The sequence below is a fragment of the Zootoca vivipara genome, chromosome 11 (assembly GCF_965207765.1).
Source record: "Zootoca vivipara chromosome 11, rZooViv2.hap1.1, whole genome shotgun sequence".
Taxonomy (NCBI): domain Eukaryota; kingdom Metazoa; phylum Chordata; class Lepidosauria; order Squamata; family Lacertidae; genus Zootoca; species Zootoca vivipara.
The window spans coordinates 24,411,357-24,435,574 of record NC_142594.1 but is presented as its reverse complement, the minus strand read 5'-3'; the positions used below and the strand labels follow the sequence as shown (position 1 = coordinate 24,435,574).

The 24,218-nt window shown below is 41.4% G+C and overlaps 1 protein-coding gene across 4 annotated transcripts in view; it reads right to left on the bottom strand.

The window, feature by feature from the left end:
- RAPGEF5 (Rap guanine nucleotide exchange factor 5) overlaps positions 1 to 24,218 on the bottom strand; it is a 129,253-nt gene that overhangs the window by 98,745 nt on the left and 6,290 nt on the right. For all 4 annotated transcript variants that reach the window (XM_035128733.3, XM_060280726.2, XM_060280727.2 and 1 more), the window contains exons 2-7: positions 12,785 to 12,835; positions 12,359 to 12,465; positions 9,173 to 9,294; positions 7,575 to 7,743; positions 5,467 to 5,533; positions 748 to 796 (exon numbers count right to left, since the gene is read on the bottom strand). In XM_035128733.3, coding sequence (XP_034984624.1) covers positions 748 to 796; positions 5,467 to 5,533; positions 7,575 to 7,743; positions 9,173 to 9,294; positions 12,359 to 12,465; positions 12,785 to 12,835 — 565 coding nt within the window. The remainder of the gene's footprint in view (positions 1 to 747; positions 797 to 5,466; positions 5,534 to 7,574; positions 7,744 to 9,172; positions 9,295 to 12,358; positions 12,466 to 12,784; positions 12,836 to 24,218) is intronic.

Sequence of the window (24,218 nt, the reverse complement as noted above, 5' to 3'; positions counted from 1 at the left end):
CGGCGGTTCGAATCCCCGTGAGGGGGTGAGCTCCCGTTGCTCTGTCCCAGCTCCTGCCAACCTAGCAGTTCAAAAGCACGCCAGTGCAAGTTTGCCATGTATCCCATTTGCCTTTGTTGAGTATCAACAAGCAATACATACAAGTAATATTAACGGAAGTTAAAGGAGTGAGGGGGGGGGACAGGAAATATATTAAGGTATATCCCTTTTGTATATTTCTCAAAGTCCACACATTATGTTCATGCCTAAACAGATCTATGATGGGCTCAGCTTTAAAAGGAACAGGTTCATGCAACCTTGGCAAGCCTTGTAATTTAACTCATGTATTCTATTTAGCAAGAAAGATTTTTTTAAAAAATAATAATGAAAAAGTCATATGGTACTATTGCAAAGCAGTACTTATGCACTTATGCACGGGTGGTGACAAAAAAAAACAATCTTCAAAATCTGAATGTATACGTTTCAACTGAAGGCAATGGATATATAAGCATTAATTTACAAAATATAAAAAGGTAAGAGAACAGAACACTTTACTTTTGTAGGAGAAGCTGTTACAAACAACTTAGACTAGTAGATCAATTATTATAATACCGGTAGTTCATCAGGTGAACATTCATTGAAGAGTAGGAAAGAAGGAAAACAGAAGAAAATGTCAAGCGGTTCTTGTCACATTAAATAAGCTTTATACTATATTTGTTTCTTTTAATATGGTCTGAAAATGCAAAATCCGAACTTGGATACACTCACCTGATTTTCTTGCCTTAATAGCAAGAACAGCCGCCAATTCTCTCTGCACCTAACACATCAAAAAGACAAAGTGTTACAGTCGTGCCCATAAGCAGGAAGTTGTTACATACACAGAGCAAACCATCTACTCTAACAATATGGAGCTCTTAGAGTTAGGCTGCAATCCTCTGCACAGTTGTCCCAAAGAAAGCGCCACTGAAAATTGTGGTACTGTACATGCTTCTGAATGAACTCGGATAGGATAGTGCTATTTCCTAAGTGGCAATATGCTCATAAAAAATGTATTTGATTCGGTGCAGCAATTAGCAATGACATTAACACAACTGGCATAAGCAAAGATTGCTACACAAGAGGAAAACAATTTGCAATTGTTTGTGTCATCATCCCCTCTCCCAAGCAGCTTAATGGATCAGCACTGGGTGTTTATAGAACACAATGGGTGGTTTCCAACGAAGTGCTTCTGTTAGCACTTCTGGCTGAACAACAAAACTTATCCTCTTCCTACAGGCTCCCTAAATCTGTTCTGGAGGGGGGGGGGGTTCTCTCAAACCACTGAGGTAGATTTGGGAGGGGGGAGGGAAGGAAGGCACACAGGGCACACATGAAGAGATGGAGAAGTTCTGTTGCACAATCAAAAATCCTTGTGCTAGAGGAAGCACTTCATTGGATACCACCCAATATTTATGTCATGAGATCTTTCTTTTCTACAATAAAGGTAAAAGGTTCCTTCTACAACACCACAAACAACACTGAATGCAGTGAAATTATTATTATCAGCAGCATACAGCCAGTGAATCTATTCACATGCATTGTGCCTTGTTATGATGCAAAGATTAATAGCCAAGCAGTCTTCTTTCCTGGCAAACACCTATTGCTGTGACCATTGTAGCCAATGTAGGAAATACTGGGAAAGCATGAGATTGGATCCCCTATTTCAAAAAAGAAATACTAATTTCGGGAGCCACATGAACACGTAGAAATAATTGCCTATCAGGTGAGTAAGGTTTTTGTGCACATACTTAATTTCACCCAAAAAAGTTTTTTTAAAAAAATTACCTAGTATGCATGACTGCCTTTGGAACATGACTGTCACCTTATCCCATATTATGGGGGTGGGATAAGAGTACATTACACCATATGTGGTGGTCCTGTCCACAGACTCAATCCTTTTGGGTTGCTCTTTTTGATGAAATCCAAAAGATAACACATCACCACAACTGACACTCCTTAATCTCTTTTTGAATAACACTAGCAAGATTTCTATTGGCCACTTTTTAATGGCTGTGAGGTTAACAATAGCTGAACTTTGGAAAGACCTCAAGGGAACAACCATTGACTCCTGCAGGGAAGATTATTTTCTTGGTGCAACAATCAGACTATGTCTCTCTTCTTCTACAGTCATTTCATTGGCTGCCCGTTAACTCAAATATTTTATAAGCCTCTTGTCTTTACTTTTAAAGCTCTTCATGGTCAGTCTTAGTGTCTATCTCTCAGCCTTAGTGTCCCAATATATGTCTAGTCACTCTCTTCGTTCTTCTAATTCTGTGCTTCTTATTCATCCAAGCATTTGTCTTCGTCCTTTTTCTCTTGCTACTCCATATGCTTGGAATCATCTCCCAGAGCATTTCTGGGCTGCCTCCTCACTTCATATGTTCAAATCTCTATTTAAAACATTGTTTCCCCCTGAGTTGGTTTGTTTTGGTCTGGCTAACTAGTTTTATTCACTAGGTGTAACAGGCTGCATATTGTGCATATTAGACAACTGATTTTTATTGTACTGTTCCTATTTGTTGTTTCAGATTGTATACCCTTTGGTGCAGAATTTATTGTTTTAATTGTGCACAGAACCACATACATTAATGGTGCTATATAAATAAATGTTAATTATTAATACTGGTACCATAAAGCAAAGGTGAGGAACTCTTGATCCTCCAGATGTTGCTGAACAACAACTCCCATCATGCCCAGCATGTGTGGCCAAAGAATGGGGTGATGGGAGTTTTAGTTCAGCACCATCTGGAGGACTAAAGTTCCCCACAACTGCCAAAAAGTCCAATATTTGGCATAGGTGGAAAAATTAACAAGTAAAACGAGAACAGCACTGAGGCATCCCCAAGAATTCCTTTTTCTTTAACTTTCAATATTGGAATTGAAATTTGCACATTGGCATTAGCTTGAGCTTGCCCCAAGCACCCAGTACTTCCATATATCAGCAAGAGTTCATATTCATATTAATCATTTTTGATATCCCCTTAATAATCCTTTTAATAATTTAAAGTCTACACAGTTGAAACCCAGATGGATCATCATGAGGGAAAAGGTCAGATATCATGGTTACAAGATTAGAGATGACATGGCCATGGAAAAGATGAATACTGTAGTTCAGTCATCGCGGAGATACCATCTGAGACTACTCTCAGATTCATAAGGAATCATTCAATCAATTTACGCAATTAGTATGTTCAGGACCTTTCCTGCATATGCAACCCAAAACTTACTGCACATTAAATGTCAAGAGATTGACACTATGTCGACCAGTAAAACTGAAGCAACTTTCATAAAGGTTGTAATCACCCAAATTTAATTATTACTTTACAGAACCCACAGATCTCTCTTTGAAAAGGAACAGTTAAAAAAAAATATCATTTTCAGGCCAGGAAAGATTTACAATAAAAAAGCACAAATCAAGGCTTTCTGCAGATTTAAATCCTGAAGTGGAGAATGCGCTTGTATATTCAATATCCTGCAAACTTTGGGGGAAATTCAGCTTTTGTTCTAACAGAGTGCAAGACTAATTCTTTCTCATTATGCTTTCCACATATTTTGCCAGCTTTAAAAATTAGTTCATTTTGAGGCTCCTAAATAATATTAGAGATTGGGGGGGTGGATATCTTAGACTAGTAAGGATGATGGGTTAATATTTGCATCCTGATGTTAAGGCACTTGCTCAAATATTTTGCTGCTTTGCCTCTCAAGGGTTGTGCATATGTGTACCAAATCTTCCAAGAAAGCGAAATAACATACAATAGAGTAAAATGTTTGTGTTCCTTCCTGTTCTTGGGTTTTTCTATGCTTTTACGATATTTTATTTACTAAATTTGTCAGTCGCTTTATCTTGCCCAGGGAAACCCAAAACAACTTGCAACCATACAAATAGATACATTTCAAAGGGGATTTCAAAGGTGGAATTGACATGGGGGGGAGGATTTCTGAAAGACGGTGCTTTGTCCTGGATCTTAGGCAAGTCAATCAAAAAATTGCTTCAACTCAGGCAGGGAGACTGCTGGGCAGCGAGGCAGGTGGTAAACCAGCAGACTCCCTAATTTATCCCGGTTCCCCTACCCCAGAAACACACACACTAGATCCCCCCTCAACTGGACAGAGAAGTGGAGAGAGAGATGACATTTCTATAGACTACAGCAACCCATCTCCTTGACATTCAAGTTTCTGTACCATTTTCAAATGCAGCCCACATATCAAATATTCATTCTTTATGTTTCACATGTATTACACATTATTACATACTATGTCACATTAGGAGGGATTTCTCATCAGGTGGAAAGACAAAGCAGTAAATGTAATTTATAATAATTAATATATTATGTTTCTGACACAAAAGCAAATGCTTTGCTGTTGTTTCCTGCAACCTGACCAACTTGGCACCATTCCACACAGCTATTATCACTCAAGAAGTCCCTCGCCCTTCCATTGTTACAAAACAAGTACAGTATGTGTTTCCTTTTACCAACAGGTTCTAGCCAGACTCGAGAAAAAGAAGCTTGTACTATTAATTCTGAGAAAATATACCTTCTAAAAGCTCAGTTACAGATACTGAACCCTTGTGGGAATCGAGCAGGGGGAGATACAAGAAAACATACTGTACCTCATTGGTTCTAAAAAGCATCCTGCCAAGTGACAGGAAAAGCAGGATCACACACACAGGCACAATTAGTTCTTCACTAGCTTTGGCTTCAGTTCATGTGGCTAAAATTCACATTAGTATTTTATGTGTCGATTATTGTTACACTCTGAATTGGCAAATAATCCTTCTGCATGCATTTCAACACTGATAAAGGCAGGCCTTTGTTCACTTTGTGGAAATGTTGTATGGGGTTTAGACTCCCAGCAATTCCAATAAAACTATTTACTCAATAGTTCAACTATTTTGTCTTGCGGTAAATACAGTATAGGCAAAACCCACCCACCCCATTTACGCAGGGGTTATACCGGTATTGTGGGTCATTGCGCGCATTGGCAGAGCGTGCATAAGCCTGCTTGTCCCTGTTCCATCCTCTTCTGGTGCTGAACCTGGCACGCGCATGCGTGGTCGCACATGAATCGAACATGTTGTACAAAATGGGAGTTGCCTGTAATGGCACTTGCACACCCATTGTCAGAATCAGCTAGGAGATCCTCAACTGGGAGCCTTGTTGTCAATTTGTTAGTGCCTCTTGTGTGGAATAATCAACAAAAAAGGGCCCCAAATCCCAGAATGTCTACATTCCCCTCCTTCCCACACCTACACATTGGGGTTATAAGGTGTTATATTTTAAAACTGCCTTTGTTTTACTGCTCTACTGACCTATATTTTAATACTGATGTTTTTTTTAAGCAACTGTTTTAATTTTTAGCCACCCTGAGAATCTTTCTTGAGACCACAGTTGGTCACAAACATATCACTTTTCAATACAGTAAAGAAAAGCTTGTTGAAAGACTCACCGCAGAAGTGAGACGAGCAAGAATTTCAGCATTGGTCTCAGTTGTATCTTCTATATTTCTATTGCTCCTGTTAAAATAAAAAGAATTTATTTATTTATTTATTTATTTATTTATTTATCTTAAAGGAAAGGTTTGTAAAGGACTGCTCTGATTTGCCTGGTACCGTCCAGATAATGCGAACCACAACATCCATCATCCCTGGCCATTAGGAATGTTGGCTGAGGTTGAAAGGAGCCTTTAACATATTGGGACCACCACCTTGGAAAAGGTGAATTAGACCTTAAGTTAAAGGATGTGCTTAAAAACAAACAGGGAAGTGAGGTGTGTGAACTAAAATATTCTGACCAAGACGTGTCATGCTATAACTGAAGTCTCCCATCAATTTGTCTTCCTCTAAGTGCTTTTATTTTATTCAAACTTGCCCAAATTAAGAAGAAATGTCACTGTAGAAGCCAATACAGGGTACAATAATCTAGTACAATAATTTACAGTGACATATACAGAGGCTGAACTGCAGCCCTGCTTCAGGAATGGCACCCAAAGGAATTAAACTCTTACATTTGAAGGTCAATGAAAGGGTGGCAAGGCACCACCCTGTTATCTGTAATCAAGTGAGGGGCGGAAGGAGGCCTGAGCTGAAGCAGGACTTGTCTTCATCATGGCAGCTTCTAATGAACTACAGAGAGAACCTAACTGGAGCAACTGGGACCCAGCCTGACCCCAGCTTGCCCTTGGCACCCTCCCTTTCCATTGTGCATTTGGCTAGTTGATTCAAATCAGTTCGTGAAATTCACATCCTTTCTTTGATGCCTCTTGACTTCCAGGTCTACACTGGAGAAGGCCTCTGGCTTACTGGTAGGGACCCATCAGCCCTATGCCTCCTTTATGCCTGAAGGAGCGTCTCCACCTCCATCATTCTGCCCGGACACTGAGGTCCAGCACCGAGGGCCTTCTGGCAGTTCCCTCGTTGCGAGAAGCCAAGTTGCAGGGAACTAGGCAGAGGGCCTTCTCGGTGGTGGCGCCTGCCCTGTGGAACGCCCTCCCAACAGATGTCAAAGAGGAAAACAACTACCAGACTTTTAGAAGACATCTGAGGCTTTCAGGGAGGCTTTTAATGTTTAATAGATTATTGTGTTTTATTTTTCTGTTGGAAGCCGCCCAGAGTGGCTGGGGAAACCCAGCCAGATGGGCGGGGTATAAATTATTATTATTATTATTATTATTATTATTATTATTATTATTATTATTATTCAGAGACAGCACCCTTGCCTGTCCACTTCCTTTCTACCTGACCTTAGAGCAGGCATCCCTAAACTTCGGCCCTCCAGATGTTTTGGACTACAATTCCCCATCTTCCCCAACCATTGGTCCTGTTAGCTTGGGATCATGGGAGTTGTAGGCCAAAACATCTGGAGGGTCGCAGTTTGGGGATGCCTGCCTTAGAGTGACCCTCTATGACAGTGGTTCCCAAACTCCCCCTCCCCCCCAGATTGCTTGGAAATTGCTGAAGGTCTTGGTGGACCACTAAATTATTTGGCTGCCTGCTGTAGCAATTGCAATGCTATAGTATCTTTAATTGTATTTTTATTGCTTCTTTAATTTCTTAATAGATAGAATTCAAATTGTAATACAATAAATATACAATATGAGAAATAAAAAGCAAAAAAATACAATTAAAAACAGATATGAATATTTAATGTGGACTTCTTCTTCGTGGACCACCTGAATGAAGCTTGTGAACCACTGAGCTCCCATGTACCACAGTTTGGGAACCGCCGAGATACAAGTTACTGTAGTACTGTAACTCAAGCTTACTTAAAATCATTCAATAAAATATGGCTAGCCTGCTGCAAGCCTTCTTTCCCATAAGAGTGCTTCCTATAAATAATACAGGGCCAGCCATAGGCTGATTTAGATAACACAAACCAAGTAGCCACACAATTTATACAATGTAAGTAGGAAGATTATGGTAGGAGTTTTCACAGGCAACAGCCTCTGTGATAATATGCATAAAGTAGAAGGGAAGACTGGTAGATTATTTATCAGATACTGTATAACCCAGTCATCTGCAGAACTTTCAGTAAGAATTGTATGGAGAATATACTTACAGATTACAGGTATTAATCCTTGGAGGAACAACAGGCACTAGCTGCAATAAGAGTTTCACACCATTTTTCCATCCATCATCTCTTTCATATTCACAGAAAAGATATGTACACTCATCAGCTGAGAACTGGTAGAAAACGTACTTGTCTTGAAAATAAATCTGTTTATCCACTGTGTAAAAAGAGGGGGGGGGAGATTCTATTAATCTTAGAAAGTGTTTTCTATCAGCTTGCCACAAAACCAAAAACTTGAAGTAACTGCTAAGCAAGTATTGGAAATTAATCCAGTAATTTAGCTTCAGTTGACAACGAAGGGCTAGTTCACATGTACAGACCAACCATATAAGATACGTTTTGAATACAGATCATGTAGGAAAACACACTGTGAACTGGGCTATACACTATATAGCTATATACAGATACAGCCTGCAGAAAACATTTTAAGCAACATAAAAACCCAACATGAAGTCATGTGAAGCAGCTTCTCCTGCAATATCAAGCATGCTAACAAAAGCAATTACCCAAAACAGGGGTTGCTTTAGCATGGCTGGAAGTGTGTGAGGAGGTGCTTTACACAGACAGCTTGAGGTTGGAATAATCTTCACGAATTGCTTTTTTAAGCAGCTACCATGCTGCAGAGGCCATGTACAAATCAAGTTATAGTCAGTGGCAATGACACAGAATTCCTTCAAAGACAAGGGTAAATAAAAACTGGTGCAGAAGTGACATGAAGCTTGAAAGAATGGAGCAGACACAATCCCAGCCATGGAAGAGAAAAAATTACATTACACAGGGAATTTTGAAATTCCCAAAGACATGAGGCATGGCTTAATGGAGTCCTGACGTGTAAAGAACCACAACAAGTCTAGATGACCGGTGACTAGGTGGTTCAACAATAAATGGAGAAGCCGAGCCATCTCTTGTTAAGGAGGCAGAAGACTGGGCAGTGGCCTGAACGTGGATAAATGACTGTTTGCCTGAATAAAGTGACAGAAGAAAAGCTGTGAAGGTAAAGAGTGTTCCTTATTCAAAGCCATCCTTCAACAATTCATTTATTTATAAAATATAGGGTCATTGGTGTGCATACACTTTATGGAGTACAAGATGTAAACTCCTTGTTACGCCGAGCTTGCTATCTAAAATGTAATACAGGGGAAACAGGGACAGAATTTGCAATTCTTCAGTCAAAGGTTCCTTTCAATATACTAAAAAGGCTCCACCATAATCATATGGTGAACTACTGTATTGTTTACTCAGCTGCACAGTATTTAGCAACAGGATAAGGAACGTATCAAGGTAAAAGGGGGGACAGAGTAGGGGAAAGGGAGAGAGAAAAGAATGTACATTCTGAAAGTTGACAAGCATATCCCTGGGCAAAAATATCTAGTAAATATCTCATCATAATTATTCAGGATATGAAAGATCACATGTGAAATATATACCAAAGCAGCACAGAGGGAGCCCAACAGAACAACAGATATCTGTCTTTTTCTCTCTCCCCTTGTAAACATAATAAATCTAATGCCCACAGAAAGATGAGGACAGGAAGGGAAATTGAATACCTTCGTAAAACAGGTTAGACTTGCTTTCATAAAACTGACCTGGTAACACAATTCTCATATTCAGTAGGAGCTGCCAGATACCAGCTGCTGTAGATCTGCTCTTTATGAAAGGACAGCGCTTTAAAAGCCAGTCTACGAGTTCAGATCCAATGCAACTCCTCCTAAACAAACAAAAAACCATTATGGATTTATGTAGTGATATTTATAAGATAGAGCGATTTGATTTCCCCCCTTTTCTTTATGCTTTTCTTTATGCTTGGCTAGTTTATTACTTCGATGATAATTCCCCGATTGCTTTATTTGTTCGTGTGTTATTGAGCGTATATTTTTGTCCACTTGTTTTTACTCTTACGTTTGCTGTAACCAAATGTATAGGTGTATATGCTCCGAGTTTTTGTTGTTTATTTGATATGGTGTGGAACCTGAACAAACATGCAAAGGGTTTTGAATAATGACACATGAAATAAATTCTTAAGAATAATATACAAACAATGGAAATGCAGAGCAAAATGCTAATCTTTGTGTCACAATTCCATCCATAAAGAAAGAATATAATGAAGTATATTGGCTTTGTAATCCAACACATTTCAGATGTGCTGATCACAAACCAGGACAGTTTTAGCATTACACTGGCATGGTCAAGAACAAAAAAGTTGTCCAATTTATTTGTTTCACTTATTTATAATATTTATACAACCATCCTTCATAGATTCCAAGGCCATTTACACAGTTAAAAATACAAATCCAAATAAAAACATTGATAGGCAGCAGATAAAAGATGAAAAACAAACAAATTTAAAAAATCAAAAGGCCTGACAGAGTAGAAATGTTTTAGCCTGACACCTGAATGCATCAATGATAGAACCAGGCAGGGCTACTTAGGGATTATATTCCACAGTTGGGCCACTGTGGTCAAAAATGCCCACTCCCTAGGTGACATGAGTTTCACCTGAGATGAAAAAGAATTTGGAGTTCAGCCTCAGTAAGACAGGATGATAGATGTCTTACTGAGCTCTCTCATGTACTTGGGCTCCAAGCCATTTCAGACTTAAAAAGACAAGTGCCAGCATTTGCTCCTCAAAAGTGAATAGGCAGCCAGTGAGATTCTTAACGACTGACAAAATATGGTCCGAACAAACTCGTAGCTGCACTTAGCCTTAATTAAAGCTTCCAGATGGTCTTCAAAAGGCAGCCTCGTATATAATAATCTGAAGTAGTTAAAAGAGGTTATCATAAAGCATAGATAACAATGGTCATGCTCCCTGGGCACTTTCAGACGACCTGTTTATTGAACATTAATCCTGATTTGTTTGCAAAGAGGTTAGACAATGTTGGCTATTTAATGAGCATTTGTTCTGATATGTTTGTGGGGAGGTTAAAAGACAGAGTGTCAAAGCAAGTGTTATCCCACACTTTCCTGTGGATTGTCCCATCATTTTCCTTCATACAAAAAGTTCACTTTTGCGGGGAAGACCTCACAATCAAGTATAATTGTGGAACTGGAATTTGTCAGTACAGTGGTACCTCAAAAGTCAAACGGAATCTGTTCTGGAAGTCCATTCGACTTCCAAAACATTTGGAAACCAAGGTGTGGCTTCTGATTGGCTGCAGGAACTGCAGGAACTTCCTGGAAGTCACAGAAGCTGTGGACTTTCGGGTTCCAAAGAACACTCACAAACCAGCACACTCACTTCCGGGTTTGTGGCATTCAGGAGCCAAAACGTTCAACTTGCAAGGCATTCGGGATCCAAGGTTCGACTGTATGTGATTGACTCTCACCAGAAAGCAGCAACTGTCTGGAAGTGCCCAATCTGTCCAGGATGGGTCATACCTTAGTTGCCATCCACAGCTGATGAAATGGCACTCTGTGCTGCACAGGCCATTTATGAAGGAAGGGGCAACTTTTCCAGCACATCCCATTAAATCTGATGCTGGTGTTCCAAGTACCATAAGAATGGGGGACCTCATGCCTTCTAGATAATTTTAGACTACAACTTCCATCATTCCTGGCAACTGACCATCATGTTCGGGGCTGATGGGAATTGGAGCCCAACAGCATCTGGAGGGCTACAAGTTCCCCAATCCATCGTTCAACAACTTGCATTTCATCCTGCAAACAATTTCTCCTCCTCCAGAAGATTCTTCCTTATTATCTCAAGATGCAAGTAGTCATTACCCTCAGGCTAAACTTCTACTAGCTTCCCTACAGGCTAATCTACACAGATAATCTAACTTCCCTAGAAGTCACTTGAGAATTATTTCATCTTCTCCCAACCTTGAAGTCTGGCTGTACCATTAACGTGGGATATTACATGGGCAACAGAGGGGCAACACATTTTGACATCAGGCACATGTATGAGATCTTTCCACAGTCAATAAACCCAACTCCTACATTTAAAATGTGAGCAAACTTCATTCTTTCAGGAAAGAATTGGCAGACAGCGTCACCATTTTTCAGTTTGGCAGAATAATAAATCTGCATGCATTTTTTAAAGGCAGCAATTTAGAAAAAGAATAGAATTTTTTAAAGATCCTTTCAATTATTTGTTATAAAAACAAGAAAACCAGTTTTTGTATATGTTTGGTTAGCTAATAAATTTGTTCTCAAATAGTCTGGAAGCTACTCTACAAAAAACATACTGTACACCACACCAAATGCTATAAATAAAAGATTTTTTTTAATTGATTGCATTTCTATCAAAAGGTAAGAAACATTGCTCAAGTCAGAAGCACTGCTACACTGCCTCCCTGAGGGCAGATTCTTATGACAGAGTCATGAAAACAATCTCCATCCTTTGTAGATCCCCCCCCCCTGCCTTACCAGAGAAGAAAACTCAAACATGATGCACTTATTATTTGGCAACACATGCATACATTATATTAGAGCAAACAAAGTTTGTTAAACCAAAGCTCTGGTTACTAACAAAATATTTTCAGGAATAGCACAGCACACAAAAGCAACACAACACAAAATGCGAATAAAATTAATAATCAAAACCGTCCGCTGTGTAGCTTTGATCACATCCAAGTTCATTGTCATGGTAATAGGCTCCTGGCATACAAAGAACATTCTAGGATAAGGAGGGACAGTTTGCTTCTTCTTGCCCCAGGAAGATATCTGCCACTGCAGGCAACATATGGTAGCCAGTCCAGTGCTGCAAATGCAAGGAGGTGAGAAATAGTAAGGAGAATACTGTTTTGTTAAAATAAGGCAAACATGGCTACCTGCAAAGTCCCATCAGAGACATTCTGTCTTTCATCAGATCAGAAGCTTGTAGAATGAAGACATTTCTGAGAGCTCTCCCAGCGCATGAGGCACCCTCTCCATAAATCTAAAAGAAAAGACAAATTGGACAAACAATAAATTATGCAAGCATACAAGGTTATAGCATTAGCGCTACATAAAAGTTACAGAACGCATCTGACAAGTACGAGCATGATTTCACCAAGCTTTTCGTATCTGGGTAAGGGATTCCTTATCAGCGATATTAAAATCTATTTACATTAGAAAGCGGTAGCCCACATTAGCTGTTACAAACTCAAAGATGAACAAATGTACCTAGCTTCAAGGCAGCATTAATGAAATATCTCAAAAAAATGAAGGCATGAAAGAGGAGTTAGAGTTGTTAAATGAGGTTTTTAAAAAATTACCTTGCCTGGAGGATTTTCCAGATAGGGATTTGAAATTCTCCTGGTTATAATCTGCAAGAAAAAAAATGTATTACACTCACCATCACTATCTAACAAACATTCAAAGCATGACAAAGAATCTGTTAGGCTGCTGGTGTATTAGGCTGTACATTTTGAAAGCATTAGGGCAGAAAATTTATAGGAACGTTCAAAATATTGGTGCTGGTACTTTGTCTATGAAGTACTTAATTTCTTTTGCTGTTTTTAACACAACAACCTATCCTGTTCCCTTCCCCCAGATAGCTCTCCTGTCAGCCCTCAGCTTAGCTCACAGAACATAATCTACTTCTTTATTACAACATTTAATAATACACAAATTTCAGACTGAAAGCTCTCCAAAGAATACAAATATTTAAACTATAAAGGTAAAGGGACCCCTGATCGTTAAGTCCAGTCGCGGACGACTCTGGGGTTCCAGCACTCATCTCACTTTACTGGCTGAGGGAGCTGGCGTTTTATCCGCAGACAGCTTCCAGGTCATGTGGAGAACCAGCGAAGCGCACGGAAATGCTGTTTACCTTCCCGCTGGAGCGGTACCTATTTATCTACAGTGATGCCTCGCTATAAGAATGCCCTGCTAGACGAATTTTTCACTAGACGAATGGGTTTTGCGATCGGAGGTTGCCTCACAAGACGACGAGGTTTTCTATGGCCGCCGCTTCATCTTGCGAAGCGTGGCCATAAAATGACAACGCGGCGGCGAGTCAACCTCCAATCACAAAACCTATTCCTCTAGCGAAAGGGGAACCAGCTGTAGCGGGGAAAGAAGGCAAAGGAAGATCAGCTGTCAGCGAGCAGTGAGGGGCAACCGGCAGAGACCAGCAGAACACAAAGGGGAACTAGCAGGGGAAGAAGGGGGGAGAAGCGGAGGAACGGATCCGTTCATCCGCTTCTGCCCCCTCCTGCCGCCTCGCTACCCCCGCCTGTCTTCCCCGGCATGGGACGGAGCTTTGGAGAAGGTCTCCGAAGCCCCGCCCCATGCTGGCTGTGTGCGAGGTGGCGGGGGGGAGAAGTGCTTCTCCCCCTCGCCGCCTTGCACACAGCGGGCGCAGCGCTTGGGTCGGGGGACTGGCGGCAGCCGTGGCGCTTGGTCGCCTGGCTCGGGGAAGGCAGGCAGGCGGCAACAGCCCGGCAAGGCTCCGGGGCTGTTGCTGCCTGTCTGCCTGCCTTCCCCGAGCCAAGGGAGCAAGCGCCGCCACCAGTCCCCCAGAGCCCATAGGAACGCATTAATTAACTTTTAATGCATTCCTATGGGAAACGGTGCCTCACTAGATGAATTTTTTGTAGGATGAATTGACCCTCGGAACGAATTAAATTCGTCTAGCGAGGTACCACTGTACTTGCACTTTGACGTGCTTTCATACTGCTAGGTTGGCAGAAGCAGGGACTGAGCAACGGGAGCTCACCCCGTCACGGGGATGCGAACCGCGGACCTTCTGATTGGCAAGCCCTAGGCTCTATGGTTTAGACCACAGCACCACCCACGTCGCAAACTATACATAACAATAAAATACTTTAAAACATACACATACAATATTGGCATTATCCTATTCGCATTAGAACATACCAACACATCAGTTGGCTCAGGAAATTGATTCTCTATATATTCCTAGCCTTCCCTTTTAAATTCCACACTTTCTATTTGTTTCTTAAACTGTTAACTATGTATTACACCAGTGGTTCCCAACAGGTGGTCCGGGGACCCCCAGGGGTCCGCGAGCTATGCCAGAGGGGTCCGCAAGATGCTATTAGAATAAAAAATATATTAAATATATTTTGTATGATAACAGATTTTTTGTTTTGGCCGCTTCCTGCATGAGCAGAGTCTAGCGCAAAACTAGAATTAGATAGAGGCAGTAGTTCTGCTGTATGCCATTAGGTGGCGCTTTACAAACACTACTGTTTTGCAAAGAGGCAGCGCACGCATTCTACTAACACTCACCTCCCCAAGATGCTTTGCGCGCGTTGGCTTCATTTGTGCGCTACTGCGCAGGTACCCTGTCTTTTCCATTCCCCTCCCTCCTCCCTGGCGCGCGCTGCCTCTTTGCAAAACAGTAGTGTTTGTAAACAAAGTGTTGTTTTTCACGGAAGCTACAGTTCGCGTAGTTAAAAATGGACCGTTGGTTAAAAAGTGGTTCGTTAAAACGACAAACACCTACAGATGAAGAGGAAGATAATGCATTTGATGTTCAAGCAAGTAAGTCAGTGACTCTCGAACCGATCTTGTCAGTGTCCATTGAACCTAAATCGTCGGCGTCCCTTGAACCTAACCCTTCCAAGATCAGTGTTAAGCTTACTGGAAAAATTAGATTAGGAATTAGGAATTAGATTTAGGATTAGGAATTAATGGGGGTCCTTGTCACAATAGTGGCTCGATGAGGGGTCCTCAAGAAAATTTTGTTGGGAACCCCTGTATTACACCATTTGAACATCCTGGGGCTAGGGAAAGGATAGAGGAGGTATGGCTGGACTACAGATCCCATTACGTCTGACCACTGGCCATGATGGCTGTGGCTGGTAGGAGCAGGTGCCCAACAACATCTGGGGGCCACAGGTTCCCCATCCTTGGGTTGCAGTATTGGGGTTCAGTGGGGAAGGCTTAAATTCATTTAATGGACCAACTATTTTGGAATACACATTATTATACAGAATCATAGAACTGTATAGTTGGAAGAAAGCAAGAGATCCAAGCCTCTGCAATATTACCGGTACATTTTAATATAACTATATTAATAAAAAAGGGCCAGATCTAGAACAGCAGATACATTGTTCAGATCAGTCTTATTGTGCATGGGTATAAGAGAAAGTGGGTCATACAGCATAAGCTATAATTATAATTAAATTTGTACCTCTCTCTCTACAGGGGAACACTTTCAGGTAATGGTAAGTGTGTGAGCTGCATATTGAAATAATTGACTGGCTGGGTCCCATATTTGTGAAATATTACAACTCCCTCTGCCTATACGTATGCAAAGTAAAACAATATACTGTATTATTGTTTCAATTAAGGTTGCTACCAAAGTCTCAGGACTCTGCCTTCTATGAAATTCAAACAGCACTACAACAAAAAAGAACAGCACAGAACATGGCTAGACCTCCTTCGATCTCCCTGTGATTAAATATGCATATAATAAAAAGTGCCAGAATGCTTTACAGCCCATTTACACTTGCTAGCATGCATATCTTCAGCACCCCATTCCTCTATCAGTCTACGTGCTAATGTCTCTGTTTGTTTGTTTCCAAACTTTACTGTGTATTTGATCAACAGAAGAGGCACAAATGTATTTGATCAACAGAAGAGGCACAAATTTCCTTGTTTCAGCACACCCCGGCTGATAAACAGAGAGAAGAGTTAAACCTAAACAATACACACCCCACTGCCCCTAAATACTGGACTTGTTTGGACCCATTAGGCCAGAGGAGAGAAGTATAGCTGCAGCTCCCGCATGGAAGGATAATAGAACATCTGCCTTGCATGCAGATTGAATCACTGGTGTATCCAGGCAGCAGTGGCATAGCTCGGGTATCCAGGGCACCTCCTCACACCGCCCCACAGGGGCCTCAGAAGAAGATGCCCCCAGCCTTAGAGGCCCAACGGGGACTGGTTGAAGGTGAATGCGATGCCACCGTCTTACTCCCGGCGCTGCCAGCACAGCATGGCGGAGAGGCTCCCCTTCAGTGCTAGGCACTCAGCTCCCAGGCAGGCACTGCACACAGCAAGCACAAGAAAGGCCAGAACACCCTGCCTGCCTGCCCAGCCTCCCACTTGTCTGTCCATTACCAACAGCTGGGGCTAGTGGACTGGGTGGCTGGGCTCCCTCACCCAATTGCTTACTTCAAAGCCACCTCAGCTCCTGGTAACCAGCACCCTCTGGCCAGCCCCAGAGGAACCATTTGCCTGGGGAGCTTGTAGCCAGAGCTGCTGCAACCAATAGACACACAAGCCTTTGGGAGGCAGAGACGCAAAGGGCATCAGAGGGAGAAAAAGAAAGGTGAACAGAGGCCAGTGTTGCCCACAGCATCCCTGACTATCATTCAAGGCACCCCAGAATGCCACAGCGCACTGGTTGAAAACCACTGGCTTAAATTATCAAAATCACACACAGAGCCATTTCACGAAGTTTCCCATGTGGAACGGCATACAAATTTTCAAGTGGAAGCTATCCCACTGTATCAATGTGTGAAGCAAGGCTGTATTTCTTTCTTTTTGTTGCATTTTACCCTACCTTGTTTTTACAGCCTTAACTCCCTATTTCTGCCAGCCAAACTGCTGAACATCCTTAGAAAGGGTTGCACTTCGAGTAGAGTCATGGAGTTCCATACAAGAACTTCCCGTCCCTTTTGTTTCTTCTTCCTCAGCATTGTGTTATCTCATCCAGCAGCAGCCCACATAAATTGAGCAAATTGAAACTGAGCGAAAGCACTTGTGCAAGATATTGGATTTATAAATCCAACAGGCAAGCATTTGCACTTTGATCCACTTTCTTGGATTACAGTATATCATTCTTTATATTCCCTGCGGGTAAAAGTATTTTCAGCTCTGCCAGAACGGCAGAAGAAAAAACAAAACAAAGAAAACCAAATCAATACCCAAGTCCCAACATGCCATGGAACATACCTTTCGAGTACTCCATGCATGAGAAACACATCTGATTTGAGAGCCTCATTGCCTACTGCTCTCCACCTAGCCCACTTTAAAGCAGTTGGTGTTACTGGCTTCCTACTCTGTTAAAATCAAGATGCTCCAAACCTAAAAATCAACATCAGTTTTCAAAACATACATGCTTTTTAAAACACTAAGGGGGGGGAAACAAATCAAGAGAGCACTAAAAAACACATACATCTAATTATAAAGGTAAAAATAAAGACATGGATATACATACACATCCATGTTGGGGAAATACAGATTTTGTAAACTTTTTATGTTGCCAGAGTAATTAAGCCACCTAAAAAGAGCTACACATCATTGTGATTATGGTCAACGGCAAGTGGTCTTGAGGTGTCTCATGTATTTTCAACTCTGAAGCTAGAGCAGGAGCTTCATAGTAGAACATATCCCCTTTTCTCCTTTATGTTTATGGTGCTCCATGTGATATGTTACAGAAGGCCCAAGGTCCTCCGTTGGTCAACTCCAAGCCAAAAAATTTGCATTGCTTTTAAGCCACTTCTACTCAGAAGCTATATGGCTCTTGTTAACCTCATAATGGTGACATAATGATGAAATGCCATTCATGCAAAACTAGGCAGACATCATTGCTATTACAAAAGCTAATAGCGAGTTCCTTGGGGGTTTTGTTTAAATTAACTGCAAAGTCTCACCAAAAATGGAAATCAGTAGTTTACATTTTCTTACTTCCTCTAAGATTACAGTGAAGTGGTTTCCTCGAAGAGAGGAAAACTCTGGAAGGAAATGCCTGCATCAGAAAGACCAAGAGGAATTTCCAACGTCATTTTTGCAATAATAAACCTCCAAACATTCAGACAGAAATACCTCTACTTTTAACATCATATTTCCAACATCCTGCCATGGGTGAGGTCATCCAATTCTTTTGACAGAAAGGGAAATTAGTAGCAGCAAAATGCCCAGGGAATTGTGTTCATAAACCCATTGTAAGATGCAATGCGAGAGAGAAAGAGATCCATTGCAACATACCCCATAAATTACACCCAAGCGTTTCATAGGAAGAATCAAAATGGAGATAAAAGGTCCAGCAATATTTTCTTGGTTTTTTTTTTCAATTTACAATGTTAAAGCTATGCCAGTAAATGCTTCTGAAATTCTGCAAAAAATACTCTGAGTTTAAATTAAATTTTAAATGCCAGCATTAACCAATTTAGGCTGTAATCCAATGCCCACTTAACTGGAGGTAAGCCCCACTGAGGTCAATGGAATTCAGTTCTGACCAGATACAGAGGGGGTTGCAGCAATTCTACCTATACAATAGAGAGAGGGAAAGTTTGAGAGTAGCATAAAAGGAGAAATTTATTTTGGTTCCATAATTTAAAAAAAAGAAACCTCTCTGAAACAAAATATGCTCTGAAATCACTATTAGATTCCTTCCATACTGCAACCTTGTGTAAAGTAAGGAAATTTATAAAATGTACTGTAACTCCAACATGCATCTGAGGACTTCAGCCCTCATTTGTCTCCTGAGTCCCAATACAGTGGAACCTCGGTTTATGAACACCTCAGTTTACGAATTTTCGGTTTATGAACGCCGCGGACCCATCTGGAACGGATTAATTCACTTTCCATTACTTTCAATGGGAAAGTTCACTTCAGTTTATGAACGCTTCAGTTTATGAACAGACTTCCGGAACCAATTACACCCTTGCTTCGGGTTAAGTACGCTTCACATTGAGTACTCCGCGGACCCATCTGGAACGGATTAATCCACTTTCCATTACTTTCAATGGGAAAGTTCACTTCAGTTTATGAACGCTTCAGTTTAAGTACTCCGCGGACCCGTCTGGAACAGATTAATCCACTTTCCATTACTTTCAATGGGAAAGTTCGCTTCAGTTTATGAACGCTTCAGTTTATGAACAGACTTCCGGAACCAATTGTGTTCATAAACCGAGGTACCACTGTAATCTGAATTGTGAGGCATAGACCTGCTGATGAGATGGAAGCCCCTCACCTGCAGAACATAGTGATCAGGTTAATATACGCAAAAGGTGAGACTATTTTTCAGGTATCTTGGTCCAAAGTGAATGGGGCTTTATACACCAAAACCAGCTTCCGGAACTTAGCATGGTAGCTAATTGGCAGCCAGTGTCACTTATATATGTAAATGTACAAGAATTGATGCTTTTGAATTATGGTGCTGGAGGAGACTCTTGAGAGTCCCATGGACTGCAAGAAGATCAAACCTATCCATTCTGAAGGAAATCAGCCCTGAGTGCTCCCTGGAAGGACAGATCCTAAAGCTGAGGCTCCAATACTTTGGCTACCTCATGAGAAGAGAAGACTCTCTGGAAAAGACCCTGATACTGGGAAAGATGGAGGGCACAAGGAGGCGGGGACGACAGAGGACGAGATGGTTGGACAGTGTTTTCTTGAAGCTACCAACATGAGTCTGACCAAACTGCGGGAGGCAGTGCAAGACAGGAGTGCCTGGCGTGCTCTGGTCCATGGGGTCACGAAGAGTCAGACACGACTGGACAACAACAAGAATATGCATCAGAGACCCCGAATAAGGAATCTGAATACATATCGAAGAATAGTAAAACCTTAATTAAAAAGTTACAAAGGCCACTTACATCTCTCAAAACCAACACAAAGTCTCCTTGAACAGATGCTATCAAAATTCAGTGTCAACACTGGATCTATTAGCTTCATATTGCTCAGAATGAAGATTTTTCTGCTTTATTGTGATACTATGTGGGATCATCTTGAAGGATGGTCCTGGTTGCAGGCAGGCCCCTAGACCAGTTCCTCCCCCCCTGGCGTGGGCGGAGATGCCAGGGTGGCACCACGATCACCCAGATTCTTGGCCAATCACTTTTGTGTTGGGTGATCGTGGGGGGATATAAAAGTGGCAGCGTGACTCTATCAGCTGTTTCCAATCCCTACACACTGTAGTGCCTATGAAAGTCAGGTCACATACCTCTAACTAGGATTAAAGGGTTTTTAAAAATCCACACAATTAATGCAGCATGCAGGTAGGCCTGGTCCAGACAGGTACGTAGTTCCAAAAGGAGCAGGAGAAAGGAAGGAGCAAATGGAGATAGAATTGAAAGAGAGGTATAGTGAATAGATGCCACAATGATGGAAACAAGCACTAAAACACTTAGGGCAGAGGATGAAGCCAGATAGACTGGAAGACCAAAGAGTCCCAGTGGAAGGCAAGGGTAGATGAACCAGGCAGCGCGGTGGACGCCATATGGTACAGCTCACCATAAAGATTTGATCTGGTCGTGAATGGGCAATTCCATTCAGTACCATCCATTTTAGACGGCAAAAAAGGAATAATGAGGCAGCCAACTAAAATATTCGCTACTTTTATTCCCATGTCAGGTACACCTTAGAAGTGCCTGAATAATACACTATTCTGTAGCTTTTGTACTTTAGAAGGGAGAAGAACAGATCAAAGAATAAGTTTTGGCAGTATAATAGAAAACATTCAGTAAACAGGTTTCTTTAAAAAAAACTTGACAAAACAACGTGTATGTTGTGTTTCCTAAACTGTGTTTCAGACAGCTGCTCTGGTTTTCAGATGGCAGACTAAAATTTGTCTTCCAATGAATTAACACTGAAGCCTAAAAGCGGAGAGTGATCATACTCTGGACTGTAAAGGAAAATGCACTACCTTAAGCATATTTACTACCGGTATTCACTGGGTGCATAGGATTGTGCAGTCTTTAGTAGTTAAAACACTGTATTTATCTTTAAGCAACTCATAATGTGTCTCAGGGTAGTGCACTATATCCCCACATGCATGCCCCTTCTGAATTTCAGCTATCATCAAGCACATGATCCCTTGTCAAAATGCAAGTAGATAAATGGGAACCACTACAGCGGGAAGGTAAATGGTGTTTCCATGTGCTGTTCTGGTTTGCCAGAAGCGGCTTTGTCATGCTGGCCACATGACCTGGAAGCTATACGCCGGCTCCCTCAGCCAATAATGCGAGATGAGCGCGCAACCCCAGAGTCGGTCACGACTGGGCCTAAGGGTCAGGGGTCCCTTTACCTTTACCTCCCAGGTCCTAGTCCAACACTCTAACCATTACACCACACTGGCTGTCTACACCGCAGACAGATGCTGTCAGTGCAGACGCCGGAAATCGCAGGCGCCGCGCACATGCACAGATGCTGAAAAACGAGGTGTGCATGCACACGCGCAATCCAACCCATGGAGGGATCTCCGTGGGACTGATCCAGACCAGGCAAGATAAACCTTGCCTTACCCCTTATCTAGATCTCGGCTCATAAGCAATTTCAGAGACTCTGCTGTGTGCGCATGTGTTGGGAGGTGGGGGATTCATATCACACTTAGCTGAAGAGTTCAAAGGCTGAAAGAGGCCATCAGCTCCAGCATCCACCCACTGCAAGAGAAAACGTTGCAACACATGTTAACCAGACCTAACTATATACAGAGGCAGAGACATTCCACAATAGATCCAAGTGATACAGACAAGAGGAAGAGGACCACACAGAAGAAACCAGACACAGAACCAGTAAGGTTATTCCCTGGTTGATGCACCTGAAGTACCCAAGCACACCAACAGGCTTGGGTTTTATTTTTAAAAAACTGGGCCGATTCAACTATTTCACTTTTAGTATGGCTTGTCTTGTTTCAGCATTAATGAAAAACAAACAGCAGCTATGTCAGCTGTTCTTCAAAAAACACACACATTAAACACCTTGGCTATTTTGGGAAGTTTACCTAATACGATAAGTTAGCTTTGGTATCATGGGAGAAGTCAACAAAAAACTGGCTCAGCAAGAACACCTGTTTAGATTTCAAGAAGCTCAGGGTATTTTGTAGCAGCTGACTCAAAATTACAAAGTTAATTTTTCTGTAAATATGCACCAAACTCAGCATTTGATCAATATCTTGTTCTTCAACTTAAAAAGGATTTGAGCTCTGCTTCACATCTTCAAATGTCAAGATGCACAGCCTGGAATAAATTGTACATCTTCCTCTCTTTCCTTGATTAAAGAGAGTAAGTGGTATTCAAGACTTATAGTGGCTTCACTATTTCGCTACTGTTTGGACAATTACTATTTAGGGTAGTCAAGGGCTTTCAGATGCTAACACAAACCAACAACTGGGGCTGTTGAATAGGTTTCTACATATAATCATGCTCTCCCAAACTTTATCCATCCACTGCTCCTCAGAATTAAAAACTAAGAGGAAAATATTTCAAAACCCATGAATTACAGTAAGGTTATGCTTCAACTTTAGTCCATGTCAGTCCAAACTGAAAGCACTCTCAGCACTAAAGATAGGTAGAAATTTGCTTGAAGCTACTGAGGGGTGAACACAGAACAAGTTGAAGCTAGGCACTGCATGTGGAGACACTAAACTTGGCATCCAGGCTAAAAGAGAGAGAAAATCATGTCCTATCCTGCTCCCCCTGCTCTTTTTTTTAAAGAGGAACATTGATCTACATTCACTGAAACTTATTTTATGGGCTTGTTGCTGGACTTAAATGGGATCACTGGAGCCCAGTCTGGTGCCTGTTTCCAATGTAAAGGTTTAAATTTGGTATATAAACAGATTAAATTATCTACTCAGAACATGTTCAGACTGCATTTTCTTTACTTCTGAGTAAATAAGAGGGAAAGTAATACACCAGGGATTAGGGTGTTAATAAACTTCGGTCCAAGCATCTCTTCCCTCACAAAATTAAATACTACTAAAGTAGTATTTTTAGATTTAGGAAGGCTGTAGAGAATTTGTTCTAAGGCTGCAATTCCTTAAAGAGTTACTAAGGAGTAACCCCAGTAGGCAGTCATTTTTCTTTCTTTTTTTGTTTGCTAAAGATACACTAAATTCTATAATGAGAAATAAAATATTATTAAAGCATAGTAACAAAATAAAAAATAAAAATATGAGACTTAATGAGAAAAGAATCAGCAGAATGCAAAGGTGAAAAATGAATATACAAAAATCAAAACGTGAAGGAACAGCAGGAACTTTTAAAAAAATCAATACATAAATAATTTAAATTTAATGGGAAATGTGACTAATAAGACCACAAGAAAAGCCTTCTGGATCTGGCCAATAAGCTATCAAGACCAGCATCCTGTTCTCAAAGTGGCTAACAAGATGCCTATAGGAACCCCACAAGCAGGTCCTGGGCACAAGAACACTTCCCCCAAATACTATTCATAAGTTTACTTCCTTCAACAGTGGTACTCCAACAGTAGTAGTTAAAAAATGGAAATACATTATCATATTATCAGGGGTCAGCAAACCTTTTCAGCAGGGGGGCGGTCCACTGTCCCTCAGACCTTGTGGTGGTCAGACTATATTTGGGGGGGGGGGATGAACGAATTCCTATGCCCCACAAATAACCCAGAGATGCATTTTAAATAAAAACACGCTGATTCCCGGACCATCGGCGGGCCGGATTTAGAAGGTGATTGAGCCGGATCCACCCCCCCCCCCCCCGGGCATTAGTTTGCCTAGCCGTGTATTATATTATCATTTTGTAACCCATCTTAGAACCTTTCAAAATAAAATTTCAGATGGGGGTGGATGACAGGTAATACTGTAGTAGAATGCAAGACAGAAATAGAGGCTGAATGTGAGAATCCTATCCATGTCTACTCAAAAGTAAGTCCAACTGCCCTTGATGGGACTTACATACATGTTAATTGCGCAGTCAGGCGGAGTCCCCCCAGCCCCCCAGGGCAGCCCCGAGTGGAATAATGACACAGGAC